The sequence below is a fragment of the Hylobates moloch genome, unplaced genomic scaffold (assembly GCF_009828535.3).
Source record: "Hylobates moloch isolate HMO894 unplaced genomic scaffold, HMol_V3 SCAFFOLD_1, whole genome shotgun sequence".
In the NCBI taxonomy this organism is placed as follows: domain Eukaryota; kingdom Metazoa; phylum Chordata; class Mammalia; order Primates; family Hylobatidae; genus Hylobates; species Hylobates moloch.
In genome coordinates, this window is record NW_026652276.1 from 224,255,290 (window position 1) to 224,268,308 (window position 13,019).

The 13,019-nt window shown below is 43.3% G+C and overlaps 1 protein-coding gene across 1 annotated transcript; it reads left to right on the top strand.

Moving 5' to 3' along the window:
• The first annotated feature begins 1,310 nt into the window (after nt 1-1,310).
• Nucleotides 1,311-8,941, top strand: PIP (prolactin induced protein). Its single transcript, XM_032761999.2, has 4 exons — nt 1,311-1,445; nt 4,395-4,500; nt 8,279-8,393; nt 8,720-8,941. Exons 1-4 carry the CDS (start codon nt 1,351-1,353, stop codon nt 8,842-8,844), a joined length of 441 nt encoding a protein of 146 aa, XP_032617890.1. The 5' UTR covers nt 1,311-1,350; the 3' UTR covers nt 8,845-8,941.
• Nucleotides 8,942-13,019: the final 4,078 nt, after the last annotated feature.

Below are 13,019 nucleotides of genomic sequence, written 5' to 3' on the forward strand. Positions count from 1 at the left end.
ATAGGACATAAACAGGGAAGAAAGCACGTGATCATGAGAACAGCTGAAGTTTTAAGTGAGCAATGACATGAATGGTGTCCAATTCAAAGGAAAGAGAAAGTAGATGCAGGAGTCAAATAAACAGACAGAGCAATTTTGAGAGATACATCCAGAAAGCAGAAGCACACACTTGAACTTTAGCTCTGAATCCTGGCTAAAGCAACATACAGAGGCAGCAACTCCTAGAAGTCTGATTTTCACTCTCTTGCCAGAGAGGCTCTTCCTGGGTAGCTGTCTGCCATGCAAAGGATAGAAACAAATCCCATAGTGTTGTAAGTCATAGGTTAAGGAGCAGATTTAATTTCATAAGGAGAAATAGCACAATGCCAGTGTCGGCAAGAGCAAATCTCCCCATCATCCCAAGGAGAGGAATGCTACAACCTGGGTATCTACTGGACATAATGTGGGCTCCATTCTCACGGAAGGAGTCCTTTCCACTATGGGTCTTCCTGTGTGGCTTACGCATGAGGCAAGTGTAAGAAAGTGGCCATGTCAAGAAGAAAATGACCCAGCTCTTTGGTGCCAAGAAGTCTGATTTGGGGGTGCCAGCTATTTACAGGAATTGTCTAGAATTAAAATAACACCCGGGCTTGGGGATTGTGGGGCAGCTGGGGATCTTAGGCATCTGTGGTATATTGCAACCACACCTGAAATTAAGAAGGACTCAACGACAATAAACATCTTTACATCACCCAGTGTCTTGAACTCACTTCCCCATCATGTAGAGCAGCTCAGGTTTTCTCTAGCTCTTCCACCTCATGATGGGTAGTGACTGCTAGGGACGTCCTGATCATCCTAGCCCTCCAAGAAATGTTTTGAGTAGCATTGCATCTTGAACTCACTATAATTTGATCACGCAAAGATGTTCTATGCCTGTGGTCTGAAACCTGCCACCACAGCTGGGTTCTCTGCTTTCAGAGACCAGGGGAGCAGTGACTGAAGCTAAGACTACATATAGCACTTCAGAGAGGCAAATTAGGAGGGAAAAGGAAACTGAAATCTGTAAACTCGGGAAAAACTGTGTATCTTTTGAGGTCCCATCCATTTTGAGAAACTCTGACACTGAAAAAATAAGGAAGAACAATCTGACCCCTCTCTCAAATGCTGACATTCTAGCTGAGTGTTGCTTTTCCTGAAAACAAACTTTGGGTCAACAAGGAAAGATCATGAATGGGGAGGGTGAATGGGTGATTCACCTCATGGATCTCCCTGGCAGCTCTTGCACTTCCTTGATCAATCTGTATATAAGAAGTGTGCTGGGCACCTGGGACACCACTTCTCTGGGACACATCGCCTTCTGTTTTCTCCAGCATGCGCTTGCTCCAGCTCCTGTTCAGGGCCAGCCCTGCCACCCTGCTCCTGGTTCTCTGCCTGCAGTTGGGGGCCAACAAAGCTCAGGACAACACGTGAGCCATGCCCTTCTCTTCCCCACAGAAAAAAAAAATTGCAGGGAGGGCTCCTCTCCCTGTCTGGAAATCTACATATCTCTTTCTGAGAATTTCTTTCAACTTCCCAGAACTCTAGTCCCAGCAACTCCCATGGACCTCCTGCCAGGTTCCACTTCTTGTCCTCTTAGGAAGCCCCACCAACTCCTCTCACATTTTTGCTGGGTGTTTCTGCATTGCCAGAGGAAATAAAGCTCCAAATGTACCTACAGGCTCTAATTAGTAGTTAGTCTTCATCTAACATGCTGATCCACATCTTGTTCATAATTTATACCTTTGTTCAGATTTCTGCTCAGTAAACTTTACCTTCTCACACCTTGCCTCCTAGAGGAGAAGCATAACAGGTCTGTGAGTTCCAACAGCAGCTTAGGGCAGCTTTGGCAGGACTGGCTAAAGGACCAGAGGCCCTGGCCACTGCCCTGTGGTCTGAGATTGAGCTAGACTGGCAGTTAGACATTCTTCCTAACCTGAAGTCTGAAGATGAATACGAGGACCTCTTGCTCTCACATATACTGGGACCTGAGAGCACAGGTTCAGAAGTCAACTTATTGAGAACACATGTGTTAAGGAAGCAGAAAAATTGGAGCAAGTAAAATAAAGTAGAAAATGGAGCCAGGGGTCTGGGAAAAAGCAGCGATACCCAATCTAGGGAGTTTTCTCTCTAGCAGTAGGGTTTATAATGCTGGGTTTCTGGGTTGTGATCTTGGAGGCACTCTCTATGGCATGGTCAGATATCCTGTCCTGGAGGAAACTGTTCAGGGTTTTGACAAGCTAATGTAATGGAGGCAAGTGTCCCAAGAAACCCTGCGTGGGGACAGGTTCAGATCCCACCCCATTCCCGCCAGATGACAGTTCCCTTAGCCCTGAAGGGCAGAAGGTATTCAAATAAGCTATGCTAATTAGGTTATCAACCATCCTGATTTGCCCAGGACTTTCCTGGTTGTAGCATTGAAACTCTGCCCTCCCCCGCCACCTCCACAACCCATTCTGGAAAAGACCTCAGTCCTGGGTAAACTGAGATGGTTAGTCACTTGAACTAAGCTGGTCATCCTATCAATCTGAAACTCATATACAAATGGGAGAGATTTTGAAGTTGCTTAGGTATTTATATCCTTTTCCTGAGCACTGGGCACTACAGCAATTGGCACCAAAAAATAGAATCTCTCTAAGATGTTTGCCCCAAGAAAATGGGGCTGTGAGACACTGTGGGCTAAGAATCTCAATTCCCTTCTGTCCCACACAATAACAAAGGTCCGTAGCCAGGAGTTTCTAGGGAAGAGAAAATAACTCTCCTGGCCCCGAACCCAGTCCTCATTGACTGAAGAAGAATATTTGACTATTTTCTTTGTCGCCATTTCCTTTCCTTTTCAGATTGCAGTGTGTGGTCTAAATGTAGAGTAGTATCTTAAGTTCCCAAACATGGCCATATGTCCAAATTTCCTAAGGAGCTAAATAAATACAAATTCCTAAACCCTATGTAGGGACCAAAGAAGGAGGATCTTCAAAGATGCTCCTACAAATACCTCCAGTGCATTGAGATGTTTGCTGGGTTTTTTAATTTTTTTATTATTTTATTTTATTTTTCCATAAGTTACTGGGGTACAAGTGGTATTTGGTTACATGAGTAAGTTTTTTAGTGGTGATGAGATTTTGGTGCACCCACCACCCAAGCAGTATACACTGCACCATATTTGTAGTCTTTTAGCCCTCACCCCTCTCCCACTCTTCCCCCCAAGTCCCCAAAGTCCATTGTATCATTCTTATGCCTTTGAGTCCTCATAGCTTAGCTCCCACATATCAGTGAGAACATACAATGTTTGGTTTTCCATTACTGAGTTACTTCACTTAGAATAATAGTCTCCAATCTCATACAGGTCACTGCAAATGCTGTTAATTCATTCCTTATTATGGCTGAGTAGTAGTATTCCATCATATATATATATATATATATCACAGTTTCTTTATCCACTCGTTGATTGATGGGCATTTGGGTTGGTTCCACAATTTTATAATTGTGAATTGTGCTGCTATAAACATGCGTGTGCAAGTATCTTTTTTGAATAATGACTTCTTTTCCCTTGGGTAGATACCCAGTAGTGGGATTGCTGGATCAAATGGTGGTTCTATTTTTAGTTCTTTAACGAATCTCCACACTGTTTTCCATAGTGGTTGTAGCAGTTTACATTCCCACCAGCAGTACAGAAGTGTCCCCTGCTCACTGCATCCACGCCAACATCTACTGTTTTATGATTTTTTGATTATGGCCATTCTTGTAGGAGTAAGGTGGTATCGCATTGTGGTTTTGATTTGCATTTCCCTGATCAAGAGGTTTGCTGGTTTAATGTGATTCTGTTCCTAGTAAATTTTCTCCTAATAATGACTTGAGCCCTCCTACTCAGTAGACAACCACCAGAGCCTGTAGGACGTTATCAGGAAGTGGCATGTGGTATTGTACATTTTTTCTTCTTAAAAACTTGTTTTTGGTCAATGGAAGGGAAGAAGATGCTCGTTCATTGATGGGCATTTGGGTTGGTTCCATGATTTTGCAATTGTGAATTGTGCTACTATAAACATGCATGTGCAAGTATCTTTTCTAAATAATGACTTCTTTTCCTCTGGGTAGATACCCAGTAGTGGGATTGCTGGATCAAATGGTAGTTCTACTTTTAGTTCTTTAAGGAATCTTAAAGTGTCCTAGTTGTTTTATTAAACAAAATTAAATCTGTGCGAAGTAACCAATCCAATCAACACATGAAAATTCCAGGGGATTCTGATGTTGAACAATTGATCCAAGCCCCATAATTTCCCTCCCTTGCCCATGTTGTGCCCCTTGCCCTGTTCATGGCTCCCCCTCTCACTCAAAGATTGGTCTCTGATCTTGGTGTTCTGATTCTCTCTTCCCACGATCAGTCGGAAGATCATAATAAAGGATTTTGACATCCCCAAGTCAGTACGCCCAAATGAAGAAGTCACTGCAACGCTTGCAGTTCAAACAGAATTGAAAGAATGCATGGTGGTAAGTAGAGGACTGGGGGCGTGACTTCAAAAAATAATTCAACTCCTTTATTATAAATATAATTTAATCTCTTGCTTTAATAATGTACAGTGTACTTAATGAAACATTCTCACTTATGTTATGCTACTTGAGACTCAGAACAACTGTGGGAGCTTGGGACAGATGACTTCTCATTTTCCAGATGAAGAAATTCGAATCCAGAGAAGTCTAGGATAAATAAGAAAGAAAGGAAGAAGGAAAAGGAAGTGACAAAGAGGGAAAAAGAAAAAAGTGTAAGAGCTAGTAGAGAAGCGGTTAGAGTCCTTCTAAGGTCCTGAGCATGTTTAGTTTAGGATGGAGGGAGGGGAGTTCTCAGAAGAGAAAGCAGCAACTCCACACCATAGGTTGAGGTGGGTGGGCAGAAGAGGACATGCAGGATATGACTCCTCCTCTCCAGTAAGCACTGAGCGACTCTACTGTCCTCTTGCCTTCTTCTGCTCCTTTGCTCTGGGTCACCAGAAGTGGGCTCTTGTTCCAGCCTCCCCACCCTGACAAGGAGCTCGTACTCATCTCTTCCTTTTCCCCAAGTTCAGAAGTCCAATCTCTGAACAAGGTCAGAGGTTTTCAAATGGTAATGTGCCTAAAACTTACTCGGGGATCTTGTTAAAATTCAGAGTTTCATTCAGCAGGTCTGGGGAGAGATTAGAACTTCTGGGTTTTAACAGACGCCCAAGGTACATGAAGGCTGTGCCCAAAGGACCACATTTTTGAGCAGCTTGGGATTAGAGCATTATCCTTCCTGTCTAGCTGCCAAGGGCCAGACGTCAAAGAGACTTATGCAGTTATTAATCCACAGTGACTCTTCCCTGGGACACTGGTTGTGTGTCCTTTTCCTAGTCATTGATCTCCGGTGTCACAAGCATGCAAACTGCCCCCACTACCTTTGTTCTAGGGCCAAGATCCATGCATCTCCCGTCTCCCCTACTCCCTCCCCAGACCCTTCGTGAAGGACACCCTCTATCAGGCAGCACAAGTATTTCCTTACAACATAAATTTCCTAATTCAAATGAGACTTAAGGACAATGATTACATGTAAAACAACATTGAGAGTATGAAGATTGCTATTCAGTCAACTGCATTCTAGAAATATCCCCACACCTGTAAAGAAAAATTCCTCGTCAATGAGCAAAGAATATCACAGCTGCTCTGTCAAATTTTTCTATTTTCAGTCCGAGAATCTGAAACATGTACACTAATTTGGGGTAGGAGCAAGGCTGAATCATAATTTTTCAACTTTGTATTTTGTTTATCACAAGCACAGGTGAGAATGAGAAGAACATGTACAGAATGTGTACATAAAATTTTTGTGAAAATGGTGGTTTCTGGTGGTAATAGTTAATGGTAGTGGTAGATATAATAAGATATGTTTGAATCAATAAAATGACATGTGACATAATTTTGTGCTTTTGTGATTAATAAAAGTATGCTTTTAAGAATCATGCTAGTACTCTAAAAGAAAGCAATCTTTTCAAAACCCACCTAAGCACAACTAAAAGAATAAGAAATCCTTAGACTAACTGACTTTGCAAACTAGAAATAATTTATGGGAAAGGAAATTTTGTTAGTTCTAGTCAATAAATTTTTATTTGTGGCTTCATTTTTCAAAATATAACTATTTTTAAATTTTTATTAAAATATATTTATATAACTGTAAAATTCTTACCACCTAACCCTCATTTTTTATCGTTTATAATGTTTTCTGTAACTGAATTTTTGAAAAAGTGAGGTTTAGGCTCATATTTATTTATTTTAGAATTAGAATAGAATATACCTACAATCATATATTTGAATATAAAGACTGCATAATCCTTTAAAGCTGAAGGAAACTTGTGGCAAAACACAATGCTTAAACATTTTTGTGCTACAGGCCATTTTGTTGGTTTCATGAAGTTTATGAAACATTTATCAGAAAATTGCTTCTAAATGTATAAAGTGCATTGGATTACAGAGAGAAACTACCACATTGAGTAACAGTGACTAACTTGTAAAAAATAAATTTGTGATGCAGTAAGATACGTGTTTCTTTATCCACACATTAGCTGGGGAAGCAATACATTTAAAATATAGAAGAGTTGAATTTTATTTTATGAACACATTATCTGTGTGATGGATGTTGTTACTTAGCTTGAAGAAGTACATTAAACTACACTGGTCTTTGGCAACACGTCCCACGTGCCATGCTAGGCATGCAATGGATTCTGATCTTTTATTGTACAAGTGGTGTAAATTCTGATTCATGACGACATGTTGTTGCTAATTTAACAGAAAGGTAAACAAGGCCGGGCACAGTGGCTCGTGCCTGTGATCCCAGCACTTTGGGAGGCCAAAGTGGGCAGATCACCTGAGGTCAGGAGTTCAAGACCAGCTTGGCCAACATGGTGAAAGCCCGTCTCTACTAAAAATACAAAAATGAGCCAGGGCTGGTAGCACGCACCTGTAATCCCAGCTACTCAGGAGGCTGAGGCAGAAGAATCACTTGAACCTGGGAGGCAGAGGTTGCAGTGAGCCACGTTCGCACCATTGCACTCTAGCCTGGGCAACAGAGTGAGACGCTGTCTCTTAAAAAAAAAAAAAAAAGGGAAACAAGGCACAGGTAGGCTTCTCCAAAGAAACGCCAGGATTCTCCAAGGCATTCTGAGTAAAACTCCAAGGGTGAGAACACCTGAATTTACTGTTTGGGTCTGAACGGCTACTTGGTGCTGAGTTGCCAGGTAGCTGAGCAAGCTGCAGGAGGTGGGCAGACCGGCACTGGGCCTCAGTCATGACCATGAGCCAGTCTGATAACTGCCATACATTCAAGGTAGTGCATTCAGGCTGTGTTTCGGACCTCTGAATCCGTGCAATGATATGTACATATCTATGTTTCTTCTTGTGATAAAATCACACATACTGCTAATGGCGCTGTGGTTCCTTGACGACATTCATAACTGAAGGAATGCTGAATTTCAATTAGAGGTTAGTAATAAAGATGCATATTTTTCCCCTGCCTGAGTTCACAGACTCACTGAATGCTATCCACAGATCCCTCTGGGTCTATGGACCCCAGGATAAAACTGCTGTGTTAAACGTTAACTGGACAAAATCTTCTGACTCCACTGAAATTTATATATACAATAATCTGGGATCTTGACTTGCAAAGCACTCAAGTTAAAAAGAAATTTACATTCAAGATGTCACTTGCTTATCTAACAGCCAGGTTTGGTAGTTAATTGTTTCTACCTCACACCTGAGGAAAGTGAGAGCGAGAGGCCTAACTCTCATCACCAAAGGTCACCAAGTCAGAGAGGAGCACAGCTGGGGCTTGGTCACAGCTCTGACAACAAGGCCTGACATTGGCTCCTACATGCAAGTGGCCAGGCTGCTGTCTCACCAGGTCTCAAAGTAAATGTGATTGCAGGTTGATTCCTGAAACCTCTGGCTGGTGACGAAGGCAAGCCTGCTCCCCAGCTGGACAGCTGCCCTGGATGAGCTCTCCTTGCCCTGTGGGTTCACTTGCGCCCCTATCTCCTCCTGAGTTTCTCCACACTGCTAAGGCAGGAGTTTGAGGGCATTGGGAGGGAAAAACCTTCTGACCTAGACTTTGGCTCCTGAAATGATACTACAACAGTAGACTCCCCCTTGCCCTGGGCCCACCTCCACCCCCAATCTTCTCCTCCGGCCTCTCCCTCTCTTATTTTTCCCTCCCTTACCCATTCCCCAAAATAACAATGAATTCCCCCTCCCACCTTCTCCTCACCAGGTTAAAACTTACCTCATTAGCAGCGTCCCTCTGGAAGGTGGATTTAACTATAAGTATACTGCCTGCCTATGTAACAACAATCCAAAAACCTTTTACTGGGACTTTTACACCAACAGTAAGTACAGAAGTTGTCCAAGGAGGGAACTACCCACCAGCCACCAGGGAGGAGAAACTATAAACAGAAACATGGCTGCCAACCGAGCAGGACCAGGACCTCAGGGCAGAAGGACTGAAGGGAGGGAGGGAAGAGCATGGGGAGAGCAGATGGGGAAGGCACCCAGGTTCTAAGACGGAGGCATTGTGTGCAAAAAGTTGATACGGAGACAAATTTGCAAAGGATTTGGGGAAACTGAACTCCAGGGGGCAGATGCCTGATATGAGTAGAAAAGACAGGATGTGGCCGGGTGTCTGAGAGATGATCTCTGTCCCTGTCTTTTTCAGGAACTGTGCAAATTGCAGCCGTTGTTGATGTTATTCGGGAGTTAGGCATCTGCCCTGATGATGCTGCTGTAATCCCCATCAAAAGCAACCGGTTTTATACTATTGAAACCCTAGAGGTAGAATAATGGAAGCCCTGTCTGTTTGCCACACCCAGGTGATTTCCTCTAAGGAAACTTGGCTGGAATTTCTGCTGTGGTCTATAAAATAAACTTCTTAACATGCTTCTCCATGTTCTGTTGTATCTCCAAAATCTGCTCCCGAAGAACTCCAGATTACCTGAAATTTCTAGAACATTTGTCTTTCAAAGAACCTTTACTGAGGAGATTGTACGGGTTCTCACTGCCCATTGGTATGAAGAGGGAGAGAAGAAGAAACTGGGAAGAGGAGCTATGTTCACAGAGACGAAAAGCAGTGGCCCTAAAGTTCACAGCACAGGAGTGGCAGAGCCAGGGCAGGCACCAAGCCTCCCTGTTGCTTGGCCTCTCTCCATCCCACTGCCCTCCAGCAACAGCTCAGATCCCAGAAGACAGAAGTCCTGTTGCATGCAGCAGAGTCAGGGATGGAGTCCATGGTCCCCTAAACGAGCAGTAGCATTCTATGCTATTCTGTTGCTTGTTTTCAATGGATTGTGACACTCAGGGATATCAGGGTCCCGTGCAGCTCTGCCTGAGCTCAGGCATAATAGAGGAGTAAAGGGGCAGAGGGAGCCCTGAGGGGCTTCATCCCAGAAGGCCAGCCCATAGAAGTGGAATATGAGCAAGGATCAGGTGCACAAAGTGGGCAGAGGGCATTCTGGTAGATAGGACAGCAGGCACCAAGAGCCCAAAGCATGAAACAGTGGCTTGCTCTGGGCAGGCAAACACTTTCATATTGGGCAGGATTAAGTATACATGGAAGAGTAAGAAGCAGATCTGGCAAGAGGACAGGAGCAAAATCAGGAGAGGCCAAGTGAATCTGGGCGAGAAAGTGGGACCATATCCCCTAGACCAGTGATCCTAAATAAGAATCAAAATCCAGGGCACGAAAATACAATCATTGGAAAAGATCATTTTTATATTAATTAGGATTGTAACATTGTGAAACAGGAGAGTTACCTGACCTCTGTCGCAGGACATGCAACACGGGTGTCGCTCATCTGTTCAACTGCTCAAACCCCTTAGAGGAGGAGGAGCACACAGACGGACAGGTGCAGGAGCGCAAGCAGGCGTGTTAAAGTGCGCTCTTTTAGCCTTGCTGTCTACGGACAGCTTAAGTGTTAACCAGCTCAGTGGACCCTCTGCCTTTTTGCAAGGGCAGAGGGCTAGTGTGACAGCTTTCTGTATCCCAAGTTCTTGTCCAGCATCCCGCAAGAATCGGGTCACACATGCACTTGAAGGATGGTGAATGCAGGGTTTTATTGGGTGGTGGAGGTGGCTCTCAGTGGGATGGATGGGGAGCCGGCCAGGGATGGAGTGGGAAGCTGATCTTCCTCTGGAGTTTGGCTGTCCAGTGGCTGATTCTCCATCCATCCCCAGCCGAACTCCTCCCTACGTTCAGACACTCCTTCCCTTCTCTCCTCTGCTGTGCTATTCTGCCATTCATCTGCTCATCTGCTCGTCTCCTTCTGGAGCCTGGGGTTCAGCGTTTATATGGGTACCAGATGGGGGCATGGTGGGCCAAAAGGCAATTTTTTGGGTGCAAAAACAGGAATGCCTGTTCTCATTTAGGGCCGCAGGTTTCCAGGTTTGAGGGTGGGGCCTTTGCCAGGGAACCACCCTCTTCTACCCAGTATTTCTCTGTCTCGTGTCCATATCAATTGATTATATGCTTAACACGTATAAAAATGTGAATAATTTTATTTACATGCTTTATCACATGCCCTATTTAAAACAATAACAGACATTAAATATTTATTCACTCAATAAATATTTATCAAGTACCTACATGTGCCATTACCTGCTTTCAGCACTTGGTTTTACAGAAGTAAATCAGGAATTTTTTATCCTGTTCTTAAAATGCTTATATTGTTCCCGGGAAATAGAAAATAAACATGTACATGTTATTCTTATCTTTATTTATGGGAAAACTGAGATAAGAGAAGGTAATTAATTTGCACATAGCCAGCAAGTGGCAGAGCCAAGATTCGAACCATACAGGTAGCCTGGAGAGACCATGCTCCTAACTTCTTTTTATTTTTATTTATTTATTTGTTTATTTTAGTTTATTTTTTTTTGAGACGGAGTCTCGGTCTGTCGCCCAGGCTGGAGTGCAGTGGGGCGATCTTGGCTCACTGCAAGCTCCCCCTCCCGGGTTCACGCCATTCTCCTGCCTCAGCCTCCCGAGTAGCTGGGACTACAGGCACCTGCCACTATGCCCGGCTAATTTTTTGTATTTTTAGTAGAGACGGGGTTTCACTGTGTTAGCCAGGATGGTCTCAGTCTCCTGACCTCGTGATCCGCCTGCCTCGGCCTCCCAAAGTGCTGGATTACAGGCGTGGGCCACTGCACCAAGCCCATGCTCCTAACTTCTATACTACTTGCACATACTTCCCGACAGTCTCCTTTAGGCCCCTGCAAAGCGTCTACCAGAAAGCATTTCAAAATTGCAAATTTTATTTCCTCTATGAATTATGTGAACACCTATATCCACCTAGATTTTTTGTTTTGTTTTCTTTTGTTTTGTTTTTTGAGACAGTGTCTCACTCTTTTACCCAGGCTGCAGTGCAGTGGTGTGATAACAGCTCACTGCAGCCACAACCTCCTGGGCTCAAGTGATCCTCACACCTCAGCCTCCAGAGTAGCTGAGACTACAGGCAAGCACCACCCCACTTGGCTAATTTTTTAAAAAAACTTTTTGTAGAGATTGGGCAGCGGGGGCCTCACTATGTTGCCTAGGGTGGTCTCAAACTCCTGTCCTCAATTGATCCTCCTGCTTCTACCTCCCAAAGTGCTGGGATTACAAGCATGAGCCACCCATGCCCAGCCTAGAATTTTTGATTACTTAGAGTAGATTGTTCAGTAGAAATATTCATTGAAATATATTTCAAGCTACATGTGTAATTTTGATAGCCACATTTAAATAAAAAGAAAAGGGCAACAGGTGAAATTAAGTTAATAATATATTTTATTTAGCTGAATATATCCTAAATTTATTTATAAGATCTAATTAATATTTTTAAATTGTTAATGAAATAGTTTACATTCATTTATTCTTAGTAAGTCTTTGAAATCTGTTGGGTGCTTTATTCTTACAAAACACCTAAGTTAGGCTAGCCTCATTTCTGAAACTCAATGGCTACATGTAGCCAGTGGCTACCATATTAGACAGGGAACTTATGGGATGGGTCAATAGGTTCAGTGAAGGGAAGGAACTTAGAGGAGGGGTCAATAGGTACAGCAAAGCACCATGGCACACGCATACCTACGTAGCAAACCTGCACGTCCTGCACATGCATTCTGGGTTTTTTTTTTTTTTTTTAGAAGAAATAAAGAAAAACAAAAATAAAAAAAAAACTGGTAAAAAAATAACAAATTCAGCCAGGTATAGTGGCACACACTTGAAGTTCTAGCTACTCAGGAGGTTGTGGAGAAACAACAACAACAACCTTGGGCACTTTGACTCTTCCTTGTTCCAAATAAGAGACTATGCCTGTCATGGTTGCCTGGTCGATACGTTTTCATCCTTTTAGAATAACATGTAAAGCCTTCAAATGCTCCGCAAATATAACAGTTGCCCAATAAATGCTTTGTTTATGTGAGTTAATTAAGGATAAGAAATGCATCATAATGAGTTAAATTTTGTAAGGTTGATAGTCCTGCTACAGAATTGATAATAGCTAGTTTCACCCTGTATTATCATTTGCTTCCTATAGCTCTCAGCCAGACATTTTCCATTTCAGGGGAAAGTTTACTGAGTGGGTGTGACAGGGAATATTTATGAAAGAAATCAAGTTTTTCCAAAGTAACTCCTGTAATAAAATGTGTTTACATTTGTTGGGAGCAACATTAAATAGCATCTGTATATGGAGAGGCCTGGAAAGAAGAAAACTGAGGAGTTTAGGATAAACAAAAAACAATGTCAGTGCTAGGCATGGTGGCTCACACCTGTAATCCCAGCACTTTGGGAGGCTGAGGTGGGAGGATCACTTTAGGTCAGGAATTCGAGACCAGCCTGGCCAACATAGTGAAGCCCCGTCTCTACTAAAAATACAAAAATTAGCCAGGCATGGTGGCACACACCTGTAGTCCCAGCTACTTGGGAGGCTGAGGCAGGAGAATCGCTTGAACCCAGGAAGCAGAGGTTGTAGGGAGCCAAGATCATG

What these genes read in the sequence shown, in the direction of transcription:
- PIP (XM_032761999.2), top strand. Translation starts at nt 1,351, where the DNA reads ATGCGCTTGCTCCAGCTCCTGTTCAGGGCCAGCCCTGCCACCCTGCTC. An exon ending in AATTGAAAGAATGCATGGTG is followed by an intron (nt 4,501 to 8,278) that starts GTAAGTAGAGGA and finishes TCTCCTCACCAG; the next exon opens with GTTAAAACTTACCTCATTAG. An exon ending in CTGGGACTTTTACACCAACA is followed by an intron (nt 8,394 to 8,719) that starts GTAAGTACAGAA and finishes TGTCTTTTTCAG; the next exon opens with GAACTGTGCAAATTGCAGCC.